A 22,169-nucleotide genomic window follows, 5' to 3' on the forward strand; every position below is an offset into this window, starting at 1 on the left:
GCCTTTCCAAATCCTCCCCCTATTAGCCCCACTAGGGTGTTTGCCGGTTTGAGTCTGTCGCCGTGGTTGAAGGAAGTTCGTGACAACTGACAATCTTCTTTCCTGACAGCCTCATGGTGCATGCCAAGTTGCGTTGTCAGCCATTTCACATCGCCCTCTAGTCTGCAGCGTCTCCAAGTCTGCAGAGTCTCCGATTCTGCAGAGTCTCCCACTCTGTAGTATCATCCAGTGTGCAATGCTCACATCCTGCGGCATTCCTCAGTCTGCAATACTTTCCAGTCTCCACCGTCTTCCGAACTGCAGCATCTCCCATGCTGAACCATCACCATGTCTGCAATATTCTCCAGTCTGTAACGTCTCCCAGTTTTCATCGTCTACCAGTGTTCGGCGTCTCCCAGTCTGCAGCATCTCCCAGTCTGTAATGTCTCCCAGTCTGCGTTCTCTTCCAGTCTGCAGCGTCTCCCAGTTTGCAGCGCCTCTCAGCCTGCATGTGCATCGCCCCCACCGGCGGCACCGCCCACTCGTCCCCGCCCCTCACCACCAGACGCTCGGTCCATCGCCGCAGCGGCCGCGCGCCGGCGTCCCGTGTCGCTCCCCGCCGCCCGGGTCGGCGAGGACTGGCAGCCTGTTTACACGAGCGTCACGGGCCGCTGCAAGAGCCGGCTCCGGCGGCGGCGGCGGCGCCCGGCCGTCCCTCACAGTCACCGGCTCCGTTTGTTGATGGCCGTCGACGGCGCGTCGGTCTTGGCCGACTCTCGCCGTCGAAGACGCGTCGGTCCTGGCCGACTCTCGCCGTCGCGGATACCGCTTTGGGTTCGGTGGGGGGGGGGGGGGAGGGGGGAGGCACGACAGCTTTGGCCGCAGTGGTCGTTTTTCGGGTTTTCGGGCAGAGTGTCAGCGCGGCGGAAGCGCGGCCACCAGGGCGCGCTCGCAGGAGGAGGCCTGTGTTGTTTGTACACGGGACGGAATAAACATTTCCACCCATAATAACGTTCAGCGTAACAAAAAGCTTGGCATAACTTCTCAGAGTAAAAAACGGTGGAGATAATCGGATACTATTGCTTAAGGTTTAGAGTAAGACTGGTGCTGCCAAAGCTGAGCTCTGATGATCAAAATCGCGTAGCTACGGAAACCTGCATCTATTCCGCTCGAAGGCATCGGAAATGTGCCGGGGGATTCGATGAATATCCGAACGTTATCGTCAAGAACAACGCCTCGGGGCCGCCGGGTAGGCTAAAACAATTCTGGTTTACTTTGCCGAGCAAATTATCCTTTCCCGCAATGCCAACGTTTCTACAAAATGGACGGCCAACCAGCTTTCCCAGAGTTGGCATAACACTGAAAGAATGCAGAGCCCTGTTCCAGAAAATATGACGTCAGTTATGGCACAGATCATATACATAAATGACGTCTCTTGCTTACACTCCATAAACACCAGGCTCGTTTACTTAAAGCCGCGTTTCAAAGATTCAATGTGATGGCCCAGAACCCAGGCACTAAACAAAACTGATGCATCGCCTAGTGGACCTCACTTACCACATCCGTCAGAAAGGCCCTCCAGAGGTCAGGAAGACGGACAATCGTGCCGAAACGGTGCCTCACCAAATGCGACGTCTGATGCTATGTCAGCAGTTCAGACTCAGCCGTTTACGGCTACCCGACGTCGGTTAACAGACTGATGCAGAATGCTAAATAGGATACCCGCTTATCAACGGAGACGAAAGAACGAAAAACTGCACACTGTACATCTACATGCAGGGTCCACTTGTTTGCGCCATTCAGAACTTAAAGTGGTACTAATTTCACTTCACCACAACCTAAAGTAAACCCAAAATGCCATGTGCGTCATTAACACGATGCCGACTACAGGCTGTCAATAGGAACGCCAACTTTTAGTCAAGAACCGAACGCTCAATCTAGACGTATCACGCTTTAAATAACCAAACCATGATAGTAATGACTTTGCACAAATCGCATTTAAATACACGTGACTGTGGTAAGCCTCCCGACCTGAGACGCACCCATGTTAGCCGGCGTGATTGCCACATGCATAACACCAAGCACCCGGGAGCGGCAGTGGGTCAGAAGGCACTCCTCCACCTCTGTGTGTCGAAGCCGTAGCCCGGCCTGCCGTTGTCTAATCGAAGGCGGGCCGGCCGGGAGTCATCAGCGCTGGCGGCGGCGCTGTCCGTCGCCGCGCGGCCGGCATGTGACGCCCCCTCCCCGCCGCACGTGCGGCCCCGGTCGCCGCAGCGCAGCGCGGCGCCGCGGCGCCCGCGGCCGATCGATGGTACCTGGGCCGGGTCCATGCGGCGGCGCCGGTCACGGCTCCGGTCACAGGGCGGCGGAGCACCGGCGGCGGCGACGGTCGCGTCGCGACTGACCTCTCACCTGCGGGCGGCCGGCGGGAGCCTGCTGCCGCCACTCCGGGGCCGGCGGCGGCGGCCGACTGCCGCGCCGGCCGCCGGCCCCGGCCCCGCGCACGCGCCCGCCGCCGCCGCCTGTTTGTGAAAGGCATCGATCACGGCGCCAGCCGCGCCGGCCGCCGAATTAGCGGCCACTCGGTGGGTGGGGTGAGTGGATGAGTTTTACGGCATAATGTGATGAAACGGCCGGTCGGGCCGGCCCGCCGGTGCGGAGTCACGGGATGTGACCGAGGACTGCTTCCGCGCCGGCCGCGTGACGTGCCGTCGCAGGGCCGGGATTCGGTGGTGCGGTCTGCTTGCCGTGATAGGGCAAGGGTACACTCGAGCACAGCACGGCAGCGGGCGACCCAGATTTACACCATGCAAGGCGGTCACCGAACCGTAGCGGCTTATAAGGATAAGACGGGCATGCAGCAGCGGTAGCATAAACGGACGTGCAAAGACAGAAACGGAGGTGTGGACCACAGTGCTTCACGCCCATGATGATCCCCGCTCCTCCCCGAGATGCGGCACAGAACAGCAGAGATGACCCTCCGCCCCCTGGCGGCCAACCACCCGGCGCCGTCCGCACCAGCCAGCGCCCGCCCTTGCGCCCGCCCCCGCCCCTGCGGTGCCTGTTTCGTGGCGGAAGGGGGGGGGGGGGCGGGGGCCCGGACCGCGCTGTCTCGTTACCGGCACGTTTGGTCGCTAGCGCCCCGGGCCAGACAGCTGATTGTGACGAACGACGCCACTCCGCCACGCCTCCGGGCTGTTGCCCCGCAATGGCAGACGCCGTATGTCAGCCGGGAGCCCGGCCCGGCGTCTCGCAAATGTAAGGGAATTGGGACGCGGCAACTGTCTGCCATATTGCTGCTTCTGGAAGACCCTGCCGCCGAGTGATTGCTCTCCGGTGCTGGGCGCAGGACGCAGAATGGGAGACATCGAGCAGAGATGGGGACGGGAGGTCAATTGCAACATTTCACTGTTAGTGTTGGCGATGTTTATGTGCATGGTGCAATGTTGATTGCAAACCTCAATGTGCTGAGTGATCGTCGCTGCTTGCATTACGCAAGAATGCAACAGTTCAAGGTCTACAGACACGTTTGGTCAATAAGCTGCAAAACGAAAGCATTTCTTTTCAGTATATACCACGGAACCACGGACATTTGCCGTAGCAGAAGTCTTTCTTTTACATCGAGAGTGTTGCAGTGGGAATATCCTAATAGGTTTAGATGGATCCAATGCGCGCGGCTCTCTAAAGCGGTCGCCATCCTCTCGCACTTCCACTGCATAATAAAGATACACTGTGATTGTGTTATTGGCTGAAAAGACATTGAGGCCAATCCCGCACCGCGTAACGACAGCCTGCTGCCCTTCCCCACCGGCGTGTGTGCTGGCTATGCGGCTTCTCGGCTGCCGCTCCTTGTCATGGAGCGTCAGCAGACCGCGGCAGTGTGGGTGGGTTGACTTCAGATTTGGCAGCCAAGAGAGCGTTCTAAAGGACACCGCACACTGGCCGTCTCGCTAGTTTATCGGGCAGAAACAGAAGACGTTTGTTAGCTGTTTTGCAACGGTGATTCAACAGTGCGGAAGAAAAAGCGCTTCAACTGAAGTTCAAGGATGTCGCTTAAGAGCAAATAAGTGGCACGGCAACAAGGTTGTGGTAGGACAGCAGATGTCCACGCTGCTGGTATTCCTAAATAACTTCATCTATGATTCGACCCTTCAAGTCGAGTGCCCTTAGTGTTTCTGATCTTTGAAATACCTCAAGATGTGGTGTTGTAAATGTCTTAAAGGGAATGTTCCATATTGATATGGGTGTTTGAACTGAAATAGTCATCTTGAAGATCACTAGATACAGTTCTCAACCTTGCCCTTCTTAAGACATAAAACATTCTAGTTATTCAGCTAAACGTCCGCAAATATTTGCAGACCTTTCGGGGACACTATTTCAAGGTCACTTAGACATCCATGACGCCATAGTAACGTCATTTAAATCCCGCTATTCCATCGGTCATGCGGTGATCAAAGCCGTCAGCCATCGCCGCCGCTTCGGAGAAACTCCAGCCACTATCTAAGCCTTTAGATGATAGAGGAAAACTGGAAAACGGTGGACATGTGAGGATTTATGCTATTTCTCTGCCGAATAGTCCATTTGCTTTAGCCTGGAGCGAACGAATGGCTTACAATCGACACGGAAAGTGTAAAGAGCTGTAGAAATGACACCTCCTTATTGCTGAATTGGTAACAGTACCTGAACTGTAGAGAGATAGGCGTGACAAAATTCGCACGCATTTTTCACTTCGAATATGCGGCGAAATTTATCTAACAAAGGGACTCGAAACCAGCAGCTGCCGTTGGCGTATCTATATTCACTACTTCAGTCGAATGGTCATTGGCTAATGGCTTGGTATTCATTTACCCGTGACACAAGTGTCAGTCATGGTGCCTCCACAATGAATGAGATCAACCAAGGACTATGCACGCAATGGACGTATCTGTCACATCGCCACCGCCAGCAGCGCGAGACAGTTATGACTCGCACGCAACACGCGCAGTGATATATGCACTGCGTATACAGCAACCTGGAAATGTGTCGCGCTCTAGTGAGTTTTGGGATGAACGTGCCAGAGCGGTGTCAAGAGCAGTAAGGCTATTACTACCGAACCAAGAATATGATCATGCAGTCTTCTCACCCACAGGGTGGATTATTGCAAATCCAGGGGGGCTGGTTGGTGATCGAGGAGCCTCAGCCCCCTCCCCCGACACTCCGCACGTACCGTCTTTATCGGCGGGCGCTAAAGGCACCCATTCGGAGCGCGTTTGCACCGCCTGAAAGCGCGGCAGCCGCCCGCTCCATGCCAAGTGAGCCGGCGGCGAGCGTCAGCCCTGGACCGGCTGATGCCGCCGCCGGGCCGGGGCTTCGGACGATCGACGTCGGCCGCCTCATAAATATCCGATCGGGCCGCTGCCATGGACGCTGCCAGCCGGGAAAATTGGCACCGCCGGCCGGCCCCAGCGGGCGGCGCCAATTGTTCGCGGTGCGCCCACCACGCGTCACGTCGCTGCCGCACCGCCCCGCGGGGCTCACGGTCGCGCCGCCCACTGAGCGCAGCACCCAGCACGCCCAAATGAACGCGTGCAGGACGTCGGCAGAGGCCGGTCTTATGCATAAGGCATGCGGCGAGCACCAGAGACGCGGTCCAAGGTCTTATTGCGTGTGTTGTGTTTTTTGTTTTTTTTTTGTTATCGGCCTTCTGCGGCGCACGGCTGCGAGTATTAGTGTTGACTTCTTTGTTATGTAAATGATGGCACAGCGATGCGTACTGGTAATTGTGGCGCAGTCACATGTACTTTTGCTTTTCCCGTCGCTCCTGCACGCGGCAAATAAGGCTAGTGGTACAGTCCCAGGTATTTTGTAAAAAAAACCTTGCGTGTTCTGTTGGCAAAACAAGGGATCTCACGCGCAGCGGGATATGACATGGATGAGGAATCATATGTCAGCAACGTCACGCAAATAACCAACTGACGAAGCAAATGTATTGATCTCAAGATTTACCAGGTCAGAATTGGCGGCCGAGCTTGGAGGCAGCACGGTTTTTAGTCTCCGTGTCAGGCAGTTATGCCAGACATGATTTGAGCTCCTCAAAACAACTTGAGAGTTTGTCAACCAGATCTGCGAGTCATTCCATCGCCAACACATTGCAAAACGTGAGATTTTCCACATGGTGTCGTGCTGCCGATAACACTCATAGTTCATTGCTTGCCGCTTATCTTTCGATGTGACCGTGCCGCCGCAAGCAGGCGGCAAACAGCTCAGAGAGTATGGTCTGAAAACTACGGTCCCTACTGGTTATCTTTCCTCTAATACGCTGCATCCTATTTGTAGATATAACATATGCGATTTTTATCAATTAAAGTACGAAAGTCAACATGATTGTTTTACCGGGACAACTGAATAAACCGTTAAACGGGGAGATACCGAAACAACTGGATAAAGAGGCGCCCTAAGTTCCTCAGAGGCAGCTATAGCGTGCCAGCGTCGGCCGGTACGAAAATTCCTGATAACTCAGCGCCTTGTCAAATGGTCGATATGAACGACAGACGCTAAACAAGTTTTGGATTTATTGAGTCCATCCCAGCTGAAAGTTTTTCATTGTCGTTCCGCTCATAATTACAACCACCACGATAATGATTATAAGGAGCCTTTTACCACCATAAGATGACCGGAGCTTTTCGACTCAGCGAATTCACGAGAAAACAGCGGGAGGAGACAGTCCCTTGTGACGATTCCGGTTGAATGACAGAAATACGAGACTTGATTTGGAACTATTTCAGCCACGAGAGAATCCAGTTATATCACCACGAATTTATTTAGTTCGGCCGCTGGTGATGGATGAGCCGCTGACGAAAAAGAGCCGGTGGAGAGCCGCTGAATCGGCAGCTGATGGTGTTGAACTTCTGGTGGCAGACTTCCAGTCATGACCTTTATTCCGACCATGAGTCGCTGGGTCATTTAAATTTGGTCGGTGGTGGTGATGATTGCTGGTGATTTATCGATGGTGATGGTCACTTCAACCGTGAGGTACAAACTCCTGGTGAGGAGGCGGGTGAGATGAGCCGCTGGTGCTGATCGGATGGTGATGGGCCACTAAAGTGACGGCCACTGATGGCGAGCCGTTGATAATCGTCTCGTGACAAAAAGGCATCTAATTGTTAGCTGCTGGTGGGTACATACAACCGATGCAGCTGACGCACCCTTCACACGCGCCTGGGTGACCAGTTGGATACCCTTCGCTCGGGTGGGGGTCAATTTGACCCCTCCCCACCCGAGCTCGTGTTAAAACTCAATAGCTAACTAAGTAGGTTAAGCTGCTGATGCTAGGTCGCTGGGCGATCAACTGACGGTAGTGAGTTTCTGGCATGAAAGCTGGTGATAAGCCACTGGTGACATTCCGGTAAGCTGCTTGTGATGTTACCAAGCCAGTTGTTACCAAGCCACTTGTGATTAGCTGCTGGTGGAGAACCACTCACAACAAACTGCTGACAATGTCTGACAGTGATCTGTCGTGATGAGCCGCTGGTGGTGAGCCTCCGGTGATGATCCATTAGTGGTGATCCACTGGTGATGAGCCACTGGTGATGTGCCGTTGGTGATGAGCCACTGGTAATGGGTCGCTGGTGATGAGCAGTTAGGGATGAGTTGCTGGTGATGAGCCGCTGTTGATGAGCCGCCAGTGATGAGCCGCTGTTGATGAGCCGCCGGTGATGAGCCAGCGGTGATGAGCCGCTAGTAATGAGCTGCTGGTGGTGAGCCGCTGGTGATGAGCCGCTGGTGTAGAGCCGCTAGTGATGAGCCGTTGGTGATGAGCCGCTGATGATGATTTCCTGGTGACGAGCTGTTGGTGATGAGCCGCTATTGATGAGCCGCTGGGGGGCCGGAAGTAATTAAATCAATGAGATGCGGCTCGGAGGCGTAGTGCTCAGGCTCGGATGACAGCTGCGCCGCAGGGCGCCATTATCGCCGGCGGGTCGCCACGTCACGGGACTCCCCTGGGAGCGACGCTGTGTCGGATCGGGCTCCTATGGCCCGGCGACGACTCCCGTGATGTGTTGGTTTTATTTGTGGACGCCGAGAGGATGGCGCTGCATGTGGCATCTCATCTCTGCGATTCGCACAAGTGCCTTTGAAGCGGTCGATTGCGGGTCATCAAACGGTTGTCACGCACACACCATTACTTTGAGCGGAGAAGGACCCCTCCTGAGCGGGCCACAGTATCAATTTGAGAAGTCTGTGGTAGCGGATCTGTTGAAAAGCTTCAGAAGAAACTGATGCATGCTTCCAGATTTGCGGTTGGTTTGCTGTTTATTTTCAATTATGGACATAAAGCAGTACATGATATGTTTAGTGGATTGGCGCGAACGCAAAACGCTCAGATCTGAGCGTCTCTCGTATAATAACAAAATGTTATCATCGCCGTCAGGGAGCCCACGACCCACTGCTCACTCGTCGGATATTCCGGCCGAGACAGACAAGGCGTCGGCCGCCGCTCCGGTTTACACACAGAGCCGTCCCCGGCCGGCAGCGGACGCCCGGTCCGGTAACGCCACTCAGTCGCCCGTCTGCTGCCCGCGCCCGCTGGAATATTTTAGGTCATTCGTTTGATCTGAAAAATAAATGCTTTGAAACTTTTTGCTATTTTGCAAATTCGCTGCCCAGTGCAATTTCGTGAACCATTGCCTCTGAGATGGATACTGAGTTGCTCGTTGTGGTTGAGCTCAGAAAAGTTTGGAGAGATGCGATCTGTTTTACGTCGCATTTAAATTCTGATTTCATGATAACGAAACAGTCTAATACATGGTGTTCAGTCGTCATATCGAAAGCCGTACAAGCAAGAGGGACTAGGTGCAATGGGATTTTGAATTTCGGGCATGTAAGCATTAAGGTCTGACATTCCCAATCTCAGCCTAGTATTTAGGATATTACCAAGCCTGGATTCAAAACTGTGATACACTGTAGGCGCAGCCACACCGCAGTTTGCGAGGGCGCCAAATGCCCTGTGCATGTAATTTGAACGCCCACCTACCGCAATGTGCAAATTAAATGAAAATTCGGCTCGCGAGCCACGCCTGCATTTTGCAGCGCCCTGTCGTTGCCATCCATCGGGGGATCTCCCAAGCTGGGGAGGGGGGGGGGGGGGGCAACTGACACCGCTTTTGTTAGATCTTTTCTATCAACGTCATTTGAGCTGATGTGAGCATTTATAAACCTGGCGCTCCCCACCACTCGCTTCTGCGTCGCTGCGTCTGATCTATTCTCTAAAGAATCCAATTAGACACCATCAAACACCGCCAGCTGACAGGGCCCCTGTGGCAACAATACACCGCCCGCTGACAGAGCCTCTGTGGCAACAATACACCGCCCGCTGACAGGGCCTCTGTGGCAACAATACACCGCCCGCTGACAGAGCTTCTGTGGCAACAATACACCGCCCGCTGACAGAGCCTCTGTGGCAACAATACACCGCCCGCTGACAGAGCCTCTGTGGCAACAATACACCGCCCGCTGACAGAGCCTCTGTGGCAACAATACACCGCCCGCTGACAGAGCCTCTGTGGCAACAATACACCGCCCGCTGACAGAGCCTCTGTGGCAACAATACACCGCCCGCTGACAGAGCCTCTGTGGCAACAATACACCGCCCGCTGACAGAGCCTCTGTGGCAACAATACACCGCCCGCTGACAGAGCCTCTGTGGCAACAATACACCGCCCGCTGACAGAGCCTCTGTGGCAACAATACACCGCCCGCTGACAGAGCCTCTGTGGCAACAATACACCGCCCGCTGACAGAGCCTCTGTGGCAACAATACGCCGCCCGCTGACAGAGCCTCTGTGGCAGCAATACACCGCCCGCTGACAGTCGTCATATCGTATCGTATCGTGTTGTAGCGGTCATATCGTAACGGTCTTTGTCGAACAGCCCTGTTTTTGCAGTGTCTCCCAAATGCGTGGCTACCCAGCTGGAACGGGCTTGATGTCCCTCTCGGCATGGGGGAAAACGCCGAGCTGCCAGATCCAGAGACAGTCGGCCAGCTCTAGAATACGCTTACCGGGAAGCGGAGCGGTGACGAATTACCTCCGATGCGGGGCTTCCGCCCGCTCACGCCGAAACGTCGCCGCCGGCAACGACAGAACACATGCTGCTGCAATCGCGAATGCTTAACAGCGCAGCCCAGGACAGTGGATTGGGGGAAGGAGGGAGGAGAGGGGACAGTCCCCCTCTCCACGATAAAAGGGATCCGTCTTCGGCGCAAACCGTCACGGTCACCACTCGTCGTCGGCCTGACCCCTAACGACACCAGAGTCGCCGGTGGCCGGCCCACACTCGACGCAGCACGGCAGACGGCGGGCAAATTAGCCACGGACAGACAGCGCCCGGCTTTACGAGTAACGGCCTGGTAACTCGCCTGCCAACTGAGTCCTACAAAACACGGGTCGAAGTTTATCAAACTTTTTCAGCAACATTTGTTTGTTTTTATTGGTTGTTCGGGCCGCCGACTGCACTAGCCATTTTGTGCCCATCTGTTCGCAACAGAACTTTCCTGGGTCATCAGTGGCATGTCTTCTGCAAGAAAGGAACGTTTGTTTGCGACATGAAAAAGCGGCATGGCTGTTGTGCGACGTAGGTAGGAATAAACAATTGGCAGACCTTACCGCCCCCGCAGCGCAAGCCGTGGGGTTCTACCAGCACGGGCACGTGACTTAATAGCGGGTTTTCCCCAAGCTGTGGATGTAGTCCGGGCCTCTGAACAACGGACCTCAGCCCCCCCCCCCCCCCCGTCGCCTCCCGCTGACAACGGACCTCGGCACCCTTTCTGCTGACACCGGAAAGCGGCGGTCCCCTTCCCGCTGACACTGGACCGGGGCGGTCCCCTCCCACTGACACCGGACCACAGGGGTCTCCCCCCGCTGACACCGGACCGCAGCGGTCCCGCTCCCGCAGACACTGGACCGCAGCGGTCCCCCCTCTACTGATACCGGACCGCAGCAGTCCCCCTCCCGCTGGCACCGGACCGCAGCGATCCCCCTCCCGCTGATGCCGGACCGCAGCGGTCTCCCTTCTACTGATACCGGACCGCAGCAGTCCCCCCTCCCGCTGATACCGGACCGCAGCGATCCCCCTCCCGCTGATGCCGGACCGCAGCGGTCCCCCCTCTACTGATACCGGACCGCAGCAGTCCCCCTCCCGCTGACACCGGACCGCAGCGATCCCCCTCCCACTGCCACCGGACCGCAGCGATCCCCCTCCCGCTGATACCGGACCGCAGCGGTCCCCCTCCCACTGCCACCGGACCGCAGCGGTCCCCCTCCCGCTGATACCGGACCGCAGCGGTCCCCCTCCCACTGCCACCGGACCGCAGCGGTCCCCCTCCCGCTGCGTCAGAGCGTGCCCCTGGTCCGGCCCGGACACCTGTGATGAATGGGTGGGCAGACGTTATTGATGCCGCTGTGCAGGGTCTGCGCGTAACGGGTTACAGGCCGCAGGGCGTGCTCATGGGTCGATGCCCCCGGTGTGCCGCCCCGGTGTGCACGCGAATATTAAACCGCACGGATGACTTTCAAGAAAAAGGCTCACGCTGGGTTTTGTAAGTTGGCAGAACTCATGTGCAAACAACAGCCACAATTCGTAAATAGCATTCATGTATTGTCGGTAGATGTCAGTCTTCGAACATACGACGGTCAGGTGAACACCAGCAACACGATCTGACAAATGATGAACATCAGCACCGCGATCTGAAAAAATAATAAATACACGCAACACCGCAGCTGACACTTAAAAAAACAGGGCTCCCGCCAGCGCTAGCACCGCTCGAACACCTTATACAGGTCAGGCAGGTCGGCCACCTGCAGGAAGGTGCTGTCCTCGGCCGAAAACTTGGCCGGTAGCAGCTGCTCCTTCATAGCCGGGAACAACGCGTGCTCCAGCTGCCAACGATCCGTCTCACTGGCGCCACCTGTGGACGGCGTCCAGCTGTAGAACCTGGCGATCTCCCGCGAGATGTCGTGAAGGCAGTCCCGCTCCGAGTCCCAGTTGACCTCCGTGGCGAGGCGAATCAGAAACAGCGGCAGCGCTACGATTGGTGGCTTGAAGTTGTCTGGAAACAGGACGGTAAGATACACATAAGACAACAGGTACAGCAGAATGAAACATGCAGTCTTGCACCTGGCTAACATAAAAACGAACTACGATCAGGTCAGATCGTTCCGGAAACTTGTTCAACGAAACGATCAACAGCCCGGCCGAGTTCGATACCAACCAGGCACCAACCATCGCCCTACCCTGCAGCACTGTCACAGATGCCGGCACCAGTCCATTCCGGTGAAAACAGCGACGAGTCCGCCGACACGGCAGCCCACCGACTCCCGACTCTGCGTCACGCGACCAAAACGCACGCCAAACAAAACAAAGCACACCGCCGCGCGACTCCCCTCAGCGGCCCGGACACTTCTCGCGGCGCAGCCTCGCGCCGTCCGCGATCCCGCGGCACACTGGTGCACGGCTGCGGAGTGACAGCGTACCGAGCAGCAACGGCAGGGCGAGCAGCCGGCCGTCGGCGTCCACCTGCAGCGAGAAGTAGTCGTCGAGCAGCTCTGCCCGCTGCACCAGCAGGTCGGCGATGTAGCCGGCCAGCTCCGGCTTGGGGCCGTCTGCCTCGGTCCAGCCGGCCTCGGCCTGGCCCAGTCCCAGCAGCGCCAGCTCCACCACCGACGGGCTCTCCTGCGGCACCGGACGGCGCGTCAGCGGCGCGCTGATGGGAGGGGGAGAGGGCACGGGAGGCAGCGGCGCGTTAGTGGGAGGGGGAGAGGGCACGGGGCGCAGCAGCGCGTTGATGGGAGGGGGAGAGGGCACGGGAGGCCACGGGAGGCAGCGGCGCGTTGGTGGGAGGGGGAGAGGGCACGGGGCGCAGCGGCGCGCTGATGGGAGGGTGAGAGGGCGTGGGGCGCAGCGGCGCGCTGGTGGGAGGGGAAGAGGGCACGGGGCGCAGCGGCGCGCTGGTGGGAGGAGGACGGGGCACTGATGGAAGGGGGATGGGGCGCAGCGACGCGCTGATGAAAGAGAGACGGGGCGCAGCGGGCGCTGATGGGAGAAAGACGGAGCGCAGCCCCGAGGACGAGATGTCCCTACTTGATGAGCAGTAAAAAAAACCAACAGGCCACCATCGGGCGCACGTTGAAATGAACCCTAAAACGTTCATGGCGGAAGAGGGCTGTCTGGGCGCGGACCTCTTGGGATGAGTTGCGCAACACCAGCCCCTCCTGGAAGCGCCGACAACCCAATCCTAACGAAAGTGCAGTACAGACTGCAAGGCAAACGGGCTGTCTCTGAGCAACCACAGTCTGGTGCTCAACACTGCGATCGGTGCACACCTCCAGCTGCAAGAGGCCGCAGTTTCCGAACTGGAAGAGGCAGATCTGGTAGAAGAGCTGCTCGGCCAGCCGGCGGTGGTTCACCAGGTAGAGGCGTGTCTGGTGCTGCAGCAGGCTCAGCTCGGCCGTGGCCACGCCCACGAACGTGTGCTCGGCCAGCAGCTGCCGCAGCGTGCCGTGGCAGGCGGCCTCCACATCACCGCGCAGCGACTGCACCGAGGTCAGTTGCACGTCCCGGCTAGGGGAGGGGGAGGGCGGGGTCAGTGCCGCGTCCCGGGCGGGGTCCACTCCCGCCACCGAGGCTTGAACTCGGAGGTGACGGTCAGATGGTACACATGGCGACGCGTGAGGATACGTTCGTCCTACGCTCGTTTGTCTGTTCACTTATGGCGCAACTGCAGTACGGTTCCAGCAGACACGTCAGATGCAGCTGCTGGTTTGGCTTCACAGCGCTAAAGCAACATTGGAATCCCGATTGGGAAGCTAGTTCCAGCAGACATCGCAACGCTGTTAATTCTTTACACCGGTTTTAGGGTATTCAAAATTTAAAGGAAATGTTAACAGACACGACGAAAGGACAGCTACCGCGAGCAAAAGCAACAAAGGAAACAAAAAAGTTGAGTGACTGAAATGGTTACAAACAGTATGCTCGTACGACAAGTGCTCTGAAGCGGCCAACACGAGTCACATCTGCCACCACCAAGCCGGAGAGCCCCGCCGTGCGGGCCTTCACGCCCTCTGCCGGCTCTCCCACCTGCCGTAGGAGGCGGCCGCGGCGGCTGGGGCGGCCGCGGCGGCCGGACCGTCACCGTCGCCCTCCTCCGGCGCCGGCGCAGCCCTAACGAAACGGTCCAGCTTCTGGTCGCGGTGGCTGGTGCGCACCGTCTGCTGCGGCCGGGCGGCGTCCGGGGCAGGGCTGTCGGCCGGCGCCGCCGCCGCGCCCGGCAGCAGGGTCTGCCAGAGAGGGCAGGGGCGGTTAGAGGCGGCACCGGAGAGGAGTCGGCCGAAGGCCTGGCCCGTCCGACGGTGGAACAGGGGCGGTGGGCGACGGACGGGAGGTATGCGGCACTTATGGGTTGTAGAGGTAGGGACTGTCTCAGACAGTGAGCAAATTGTGAGTGCATCTGCAAAGTACGTGCATTTAAAAAAGATAAGTAAATTGAGGCCGATTTCATGAGCAACAGAACGCACACAGAACGCATGAACAAACTGACAAACTCTGCATGCTAACGTTACCGTGCCTCGAGGGCAGAGCCCGGCCACGCAGCGACCCGGTTGCGCTCCCGAGAGGCGTCTCACGCTAACACACGCAAGTCATCCGATTAACCAGGCAATAGCCAACGTTTGCTACCCCACGGACCGACACAAACGTGGGTGCGCAGCGGCCCGACCACCACGCGGCTGCCCGTCACCTGGGTGTAGAAGGTACGGGCGGCGGACGTTCCCAGCAGCACCGAGTCCACCTTCTTCTGGATCAGCTCTATGATACGGTCCTCGTGCAGGAAGTGGACCTACCACAACAACGATCGTCGGTCAGGGTCGCGTCAGTGGCTTCCAGTGTAGGATGTCATGGTTGACGTCAACACGCAGAGCAGCACAGTCAGCTCACAGATGCACTCGCCCCATCTCGCGCACACCTCCACGGTGACCACGGACCGCAGCCGTCCACCGACCGCACCCGCGCCTCACCTGGTTCTTGGTGGGGTGCACATTCACGTCCACCGTGTCCGGGGACAGCTGCAGACTCAGGTAGACGAATGGCTGCGCGTGACGCGGCAGGAACGCGCCATACACCTGCTCCAGCGCCTTCCGCAACGCTGCGGAGATCGGTCGGTCAGCACGGCACGACGACGACAGCAACTGGAACCGGTCTGTCAGGCACTGTCGGCCGCTGGGGCTGGCGTCAGCTGTCAGTCGCTAGGTCGCTAGGGCCGGTGTCAGCTGTCGAGATGTCAGTCGCTGGGGCCGGTGTCAGCTGTCGAGATGTCAGCTGCTGGGGTCGGCGTCAGCTGTCGAAATGTCAGTCGCTGGGGCCGGTGTCAGCCATCAAAATGTCAGCCGCTGGGGCCAGTGCCGGCTGTCGAGATGTCAGCTGCTGGGGCCGGTGTCAGGTGTCGAGATGTCAGCCGCTGGGGCCGGTGTCAGCTATAGAAATGTCAGCCGCTGGGGCCAGTGTCAGCTGTCGAGCTGTCAGCCGCTGGGGCCGGTGTCAGCTGTCGAACTGTCAGCCGCTGGGGCTGGTGTCAGCTGTCGAGCTGTCAGTCGCTGGGGTTGGAGCTGGAGCCAGTGCCTGATGTCAGGCACTGTCAGACACTGGAGTCGGGGCCACCTATCGAGCTGTCAAACGCTGGGGTCGGTTTCAGACGTCAGGCACTGTCAACCGATACGTTGACAGGCACCAGCCTGAACGTTACACAAAGCTGCATTGCTGGGAAGTTCAAATAACGTCAGCTCCTATCACATCACAGCAGGATGAATATGATTTTTTGCAGTTGGGGAATGCAGCTCAACTTACCATTCACGTTAATGTAGGCAACATCTCTCTAAGGTTTGCTTAAAGGGAGTGTTCCACATTCATATGGATTTTTGAACTGAAATAGCCATCTTGAATACCTTTCGGTGCAGTTCACAGCCCTGCTGTTTCTAAGACCTAAACCTCTCTAGCTTCTGAGCTACACGTCCTCGAAAATAAGGAGGGTATTGCGGGAGAGCATTCCATGTTACCTTGACATTAAAGACGTCATAATAACGTCATTCAAATCCTACCGTTTCACAAGCTATGCGGCGATGAACGTCACGAAAAATATAACGGCATATTCTTTCCTATCTGACGATCATGAACACGATTAAAAGATATGACAGCGTCAATTGGCTCTCGGTCAATACTGTGTAAGGTACGATGACGTAGTCAAACAATGACACATCAAGGAGCATATTCACTAAACAGAGATCTGTGTTGTCTAGAGCAGTCTTTTCTAATTGAAAGTATACCAGTAGATATAAGTGAACTTGCACTATCATATCTGATGTTTCTTCAAAATCTTCGAATGCGAAACATGCCGTTTAATTTGACAATGGAACAGGGCGCCAAAGCCAGCCCCGACACACACCAGTAGACTCCACCAGACGGTGGTTGATGAAGAGCAGCATCGTGAACTTCTTGGCCGAATAGTTGACGTTGGAGACGTAGCCATCCACCTTCAGCTTCAGGGAGGCTTCCTCCAACGTGACCTCCAGCAGGTCCCTGAACAACAGCGTCCGGAAAATATGACAATTCGCGGAATATACATAGGTTGTGATACGATATTATGTGATATGTGGAATATCCATAGGATGTGATATGATATGATATATGGGAATATCCATGGGAAGAGCTACATTCAGCATCTTATAAATGCCAGACAACGACAACTAAAATGACACAACATTATGACGACGATTGGACGTGCTTCATTCGATCAACATGGGACTCGCGGAACTGAACGCCTAAAACAGCATTCGGCACAGACTCACCTGGCCACAGCAGCCCCGTACACGACACGTATGTTGTCCAGCGCGGAGGAGGCGGGCGGCGTACGCAGGTACACGCTCGTCTCGCCCTGCTTCTTCAGCGTAAAGCCCACGCTGCTGTTGTGGATGGCGTAGCGGTTCATCTGCCGTCAGAACACGGCAGTCGTGCTGAGATGATGTGGGTCGGATCCACCGCGTCAGGTGCGTGAGAGAAGACAGATGTTACGGGCTGAAACTTGCATACTTCAACCATCGCCGCACATTAATGTTGGTAACAAGGGCTTTCACGGCATAATATGCCCGAGTAGTGTCGTTATCAGTGTCCTCGTTAAGCAGAAGCACCGCCTGTTACGTCGACGCTCCAACCCCTGTGCAAGTGGTCTCCCAACTGCACCTCCATTTTCACCGGCCTTATCGCCACATGCTCGTAATAATGGCGACTTATACAGTGCAATATGAATCACTGTATTGCAGTCAGCCACCTATACAATAAGTGAACGCATTGAGCACCACTCCAGCCAGCCCTGCCGCTCTCCGACACATTTACGAGATCAGCACGCGACCCTCTCGGGGTCGACCTCGGCCCTACCTCCACCCCACATGCGACGGCGCACTCACCACCTCAGCGACCTTGTTGAACTCCTCAGCGGGGCTGCGCAGCGCCTGTCGACGCGCCGCCATGTTGAAGAACAGGTCCTCCACCAGGATCTGCGTGCCCGTGTTGCCGGCGCAGGGTCGGGGCTCCTCACACAGCTTTCCGTCCGTGTAGCGCGCCCTGCGGCCAGCGCGCCGCATTTCTCACACAACGCTCCGGTGTACGAGCTTTTTGCCCACCTTTAGCACACCGCAACGGCGCGAACTCGGGCTCTGTGACGTCATCGAGCGGTCCAGCAGGTGTGACCTTGGGCTGGATGCTGCTCGGACCACCCACACAAGCCTCCGCACCGCTGCGCCGCCGTACACACGAGTCGAGCCCCAGAGGCGGTCACCCCGTCCACGCGCCGCCAGGTCGCGGCCGACCGCCGCCGCACCCACCGGTAGGCGCACTTGGAGTCGGCGATGCGGGTGGTGATGGTGAGGTGGGCCACATGCGTGATGCTGGCCAGCGCCTCGCCGCGGAAGCCGTACGTGCCGATCTTCAGCAAGTCATCAAACTTGGTCAGCTTGCTGGTGGTGAAGCGCTCGCACACCAGGCCCAGGTCCTCGCGGCGGATGCCTGAGTGGAATCAGTGGTGGGGTTGTCAGGGGAAGATGTAAGACAGCTCAGCAGTGAGGCTCTTAATGAGATGTTCTGAAGCAGCCCAGCAGATGATATAGGCACACACACTTTGATGAGCCCAATGACCTGCATGCAACAGGATGGGCCAGGCAAAATCTATAGTAATGAGTTGGGCTTCAGGGAATGTTGACTGTATGGTCAGCAATGCAGTGACTGACTGCAAAGAGTACCTGAGCCATTGTCCTGTATTTGTAGAGTCTTGAGTCCTCCATCTTTGACAGTCACAATGATGCTTGTTGATTTTGCATCCAGACTGAAAAGCAAGCATGCTTGGTGAATATGACAACTACCTAACCAAACCATAAAGGAGGCTTTGTAAAGCAGGCTTCACCTGGCAGGCTTTTTGCCAAGCAGACTGTGTCTAGACAACTACTTACATCATTGGGGTGCAAAATCTTCAATTGGATAATAAAAACAATCACACATTGGTTATCATTACCATTTACAAGGTGATCAGTTACACTTTCACAAAAAGTAATGACCAAAGGCTGGAAAATTGACCTAAATGTTAGCCTGCAATTCTCTTTGGTCCTGACTGAGACCTAACCTTGTGATTGCAATAGGCAGACAATTCAAATTGCACTACCAGGTCTACAAATGATTGCACACACTTCCACGCCTGCACAAACAATTCCCAATACAACAAGTAGAAGTTCACTGAAGATGAGAGACAATGGAATAGTTTTATTAACAAGCTAGGTCAGTCAGAGAGAGAACATTCCCACCTGTTCTCCAGCAGCTCCTTGAGTGCATTGGCTGGCCGCTGCACTACCTCACCAGCAGCAATCCTGTTGACAACTGTTTCATCAAGACGTTTGATGGCTGAAGCAGCTGGCACCTCCATTTGGCATTTTTTTGCCTGGCCCTTGTAGTACCTGAATTGGAATCAAAAGGAGAAAGTCACCATAAGAAAATTGCAACACAGCAATGTCAGTATGATGTACTCACTGCTAGCTGTGTGTTTATCAGATGATACAGATCAGCTAGGTTATCAAAGCTGAATTTAAAAAAGGCGGTTTTCTTCAAGTACTTCACCTTTTTTAGAAGCCTACCATAGCCTTCATTTGCAAAGGCTCTCCGTTCACGATCAGTGCAATATATGCCATCCACGCCACAAAAAACAGAACTCTGCACCTTTACTAGGTTTTCCCCACAAGCACTTACATATACTTACTACTCGCATCTAACGCCTGCCCACGCCTATGTCCACAGCTGATTGAATGCCACGACGAAACCACAACAAAGCTAGACTTCAGCATATTCTGGCGCCCTCAATTTTTACCGGAGGCCGCCATTTTCCAAATACTTTACTATTTTACTTTTAATTTGCTTTTTCGTTTTGGCGATAGATATGGAAAATTTTTACGTATGAAATTTTTCAGTCTTGAATTTTACTAGAATTCATAATCCTTAAAAAATATCTAAAGTGGTTTGTCATCAGTCCTAAAAGTAATATATGCAAATGATATAATATATTCTTGATTACACCTCAGCAGCAGAAGCTGTAAACAATTAAAGCCATGTGCTGGCGCCGTTGGTAGAAAACTGCACATGTGGGAGTTGCTTTGGCCAATCACGCATTTGGAATGCGAACACAAGTTTTGGGCTCCTTTTCTTTGCAGTACGGATGTAGCTTTGTGAATCAAAGAAAGCAGGGATTGTGCCTAGGGCGGTGGGTTGTTGCACTAAAATTGCCTGCCACCATTTGTACGCCACCCCTGCTGTCGAGAACAGACTTCTGGAATTCGCTGGTGCGGCGTGCTACAAGAAAGAAAAATAACAACAGCTTGTGACACATCGAGAGGTCGTTTGGAGGGGCCGCGTAGAATGCCAAGTGAACCCTTTATCTCCCCTCCATAATTCCACCAGTGTATAATGCGCCTGAATACGTACGATTTCGCCGATATTGCTACAACCATCAGCCTGCTACTCCAATTCATGGAAAGGGTAGCGCCTGCTTGTATTGGAACTTACGTTAACTCAAAAATGGTTCCTTCAAATCATGATCTATCTTGTCGGCAGTACAGGAGAATGGCTACTGCCGGCGGGCGACGGCCTCGGACGCGCCAGAAATCACTGCAGCTCTTGCCGTCTCCTGTTCAGGAAGACATCAGAAGTGGTACAAACATCACGTCGGTGGCGCAGTGTGTCAAGGAACTGGTCAGTGGCGAGTATTCTGCTTCTCTCAAGCCCCTGTATCGTCTACTGCTTTGATTTGGTATGTATGGCTTTGCTTTGATTTGGTATGGCTTTCATGGCCAATCAACAACCGAATGTACCGTCAAAAACATAAGCGATGTGCTTACCAAGATGGTTTGTGTTGTGACGTTTTCAGCTTACGAAAGTGAGGTCGGTACGAACAAAACTCCGACGGCGGCCCGAGCACGTGCCGCCACTGACCCGTCCGTTAGCTTGTGCGAACCATTTCACAGCGAGCATTGATTAGGTGCCAAAACATAACCGGCAATACGATAGCTCACGATAGCTCAACGGGGTCGGATCTCGCGCATACTCAAATTGGGAAATTTTTGGAAATACGCTGCTCGTATGCGGCTGACCGATGCTTCTGCGAACAGGTGCGGAACGCGTTAGATGCCGATGCCACGTGCGTGGCTGCCCGGGTGAACCTGCCGCTTATGGAGGTGCAGGTGATCGACAACGGCACTGGCATGACCGCCGAGCACCTGGCTCTTGTGGGCGACAGGTCAGCGGCAGGGGCAACCGAAAATGTTAACTGGATGAGTCGAGTGTCAAACGCATGAAGCGTTCTGCTGATAAATCTGTTTTGGAGAGCATCGACTGCCATGACACTCTTTGCACCAACATTGTCAGCGTAATGTCATGTCAGGGGATTCGTGAAGCTTTTTTACTTTGAACCCAGCTGAACCGACACGTACTTTATGCGTTAAATGTGATGCCCGTGCACTGTAAAATGTCTACGCACGTGGGTTTGGGCGAGCCTCGAAACCTGGCTTCACGCTGTCATGCCGCTTGAACATGGCGCCACTGTTGGTGCGCGCCAGCGGTGTTGGTGATATCGAAGTCCCGTAGTTTAGTTTTGTGTAGATTTTGAGATTTAGAATTAGATGACGCTGGCTTCCAATGTCCCACGCAAAAGCCATGGATAGCGCGCATTACGTAAATTGTTTAATCGCCAGTACTGATCAGCTAGACAGACTGATCTGGCGCACGCTGTTCTCTGAATGCGTCGCTGAGCGGCAAGTTCATTCGCTTTGCAGTGTAACCCTTTGAGGAGAGGCGACAGCCCGGTGACCTTGTATTGTAGGAGACTGGAGTCGCTTAAATTCAGTCGGAAAAAAGTTCGAGACTCCGCCAACCATTCCTTCATAATGATTCGGTAAGCGTTTCGAGAGATGTCTTCGAAAAATTCGAGAGTTTTACCGTTCTTCCGTTCATCATACGCAGCGCCGAATCCACATATGTCATCGCACGACCCGACACGCCGTGTCCGCCTCAGCCGCCACAAGTCCATCACCGACCCTGACATCGCGTCCGCAGGTACCTGACAAGCCGCGGCGGCGGCGCCGGTCGGCCCGCCGCCGGCGCGTTCGGCTACCGAGGCGAGGCGCTGGCGAGCGTGGCGCGCGTCAGCTGGCGGCTGGAGCTGACCTCGCGCCGCCGCGGCTCGGAGCGCACCTGGAGCCGGCGGCTGGGCCTGGCCGGTCGGACAGCCGTGGTTCGGGCGGCGCGGCGCCGACCCAGCGCCGGCACTACTGTCAGCGTGCAGGGTCTGCTGTCGGGCCGGCGCGCCCGCTGCCGCCCCACGGAGCTGGAGAGTGTGTGTCACGCCGTGGAGGGCCTGGCGCTGGCGCGGCCCGAGGTCTCCTTCAGCCTGCGCGACGACGACGCCGGCCTGATGCTGATCGACGCCGCGCCCCGCGACACCGTGCTGCGACGCTACTGCGACCTGATACAAACGGAGCCGGCGGCGGCGGTGGCGCGGCCCCTGGCGGCGCGCCGCGGTCATCTTCTCGTCGAGGGGTTCGTCGCGGCCGGCGGCAGCCAGTGGGTGTTGGTAAACG

At 55.9% G+C, this 22,169-nt stretch overlaps 2 protein-coding genes across 3 annotated transcripts in view; both read right to left on the reverse strand.

Annotated features, from left to right (window-relative positions):
- vari (MAGUK p55 subfamily member vari) overlaps window positions 1-2,437 on the reverse strand; it is a 62,319-nt gene extending 59,882 nt beyond the window's left edge. Inside the window, exon 1 of one of the 2 annotated variants that reach the window (XM_037218985.1) lies at window positions 2,392-2,437. Coding sequence is in view for 1 of the 2 variants with exons in the window: in XM_037218984.1 (XP_037074879.1) it covers window positions 2,295-2,309 (15 nt within the window). In the remaining variant the exon portion in view is untranslated. Of the gene's footprint in view, window positions 1-2,294; window positions 2,330-2,391 lie in introns of those variants that run through there. The other variant, XM_037218984.1, reaches the window with a different exon arrangement.
- A 9,177-nt stretch (window positions 2,438-11,614) lies between these two features.
- On the reverse strand, window positions 11,615-19,350 carry Mlh1 (DNA mismatch repair ATPase Mlh1). Its single transcript, XM_037219442.1, has 14 exons — window positions 19,291-19,350; window positions 18,852-19,001; window positions 18,297-18,379; window positions 17,883-18,063; window positions 17,466-17,622; window positions 16,851-16,990; window positions 16,448-16,581; window positions 15,027-15,154; window positions 14,750-14,848; window positions 14,262-14,291; window positions 14,092-14,120; window positions 13,338-13,575; window positions 12,489-12,687; window positions 11,615-12,064 (listed from the first exon to the last, which is right to left on the reverse strand). Coding segments are annotated over exons 1-14 (1,866 nt in total). The 5' UTR covers window positions 19,293-19,350; the 3' UTR covers window positions 11,615-11,768.
- Between the last annotated feature and the right edge of the window lie 2,819 nt (window positions 19,351-22,169).

This window comes from Pollicipes pollicipes, unplaced genomic scaffold (assembly GCF_011947565.3).
Source record: "Pollicipes pollicipes isolate AB1234 unplaced genomic scaffold, Ppol_2.1 Scaffold_4295;HRSCAF=5057_pilon_pilon_pilon, whole genome shotgun sequence".
Taxonomy (NCBI): Eukaryota; Metazoa; Arthropoda; class Thecostraca; order Pollicipedomorpha; family Pollicipedidae; genus Pollicipes; species Pollicipes pollicipes.

What these genes read in the sequence shown, in the direction of transcription:
- Mlh1 (XM_037219442.1), bottom strand. An exon ending in AAGGAGCTGCTGGAGAACAG is followed by an intron (nt 18,380 to 18,851) that starts GTGGGAATGTTC and finishes CTTGCTTTTCAG; the next exon opens with TCTGGATGCAAAATCAACAA. An exon ending in TCAACAAGGTCGCTGAGGTG is followed by an intron (nt 16,991 to 17,465) that starts GTGAGTGCGCCG and finishes TTCTGACGGCAG; the next exon opens with ATGAACCGCTACGCCATCCA.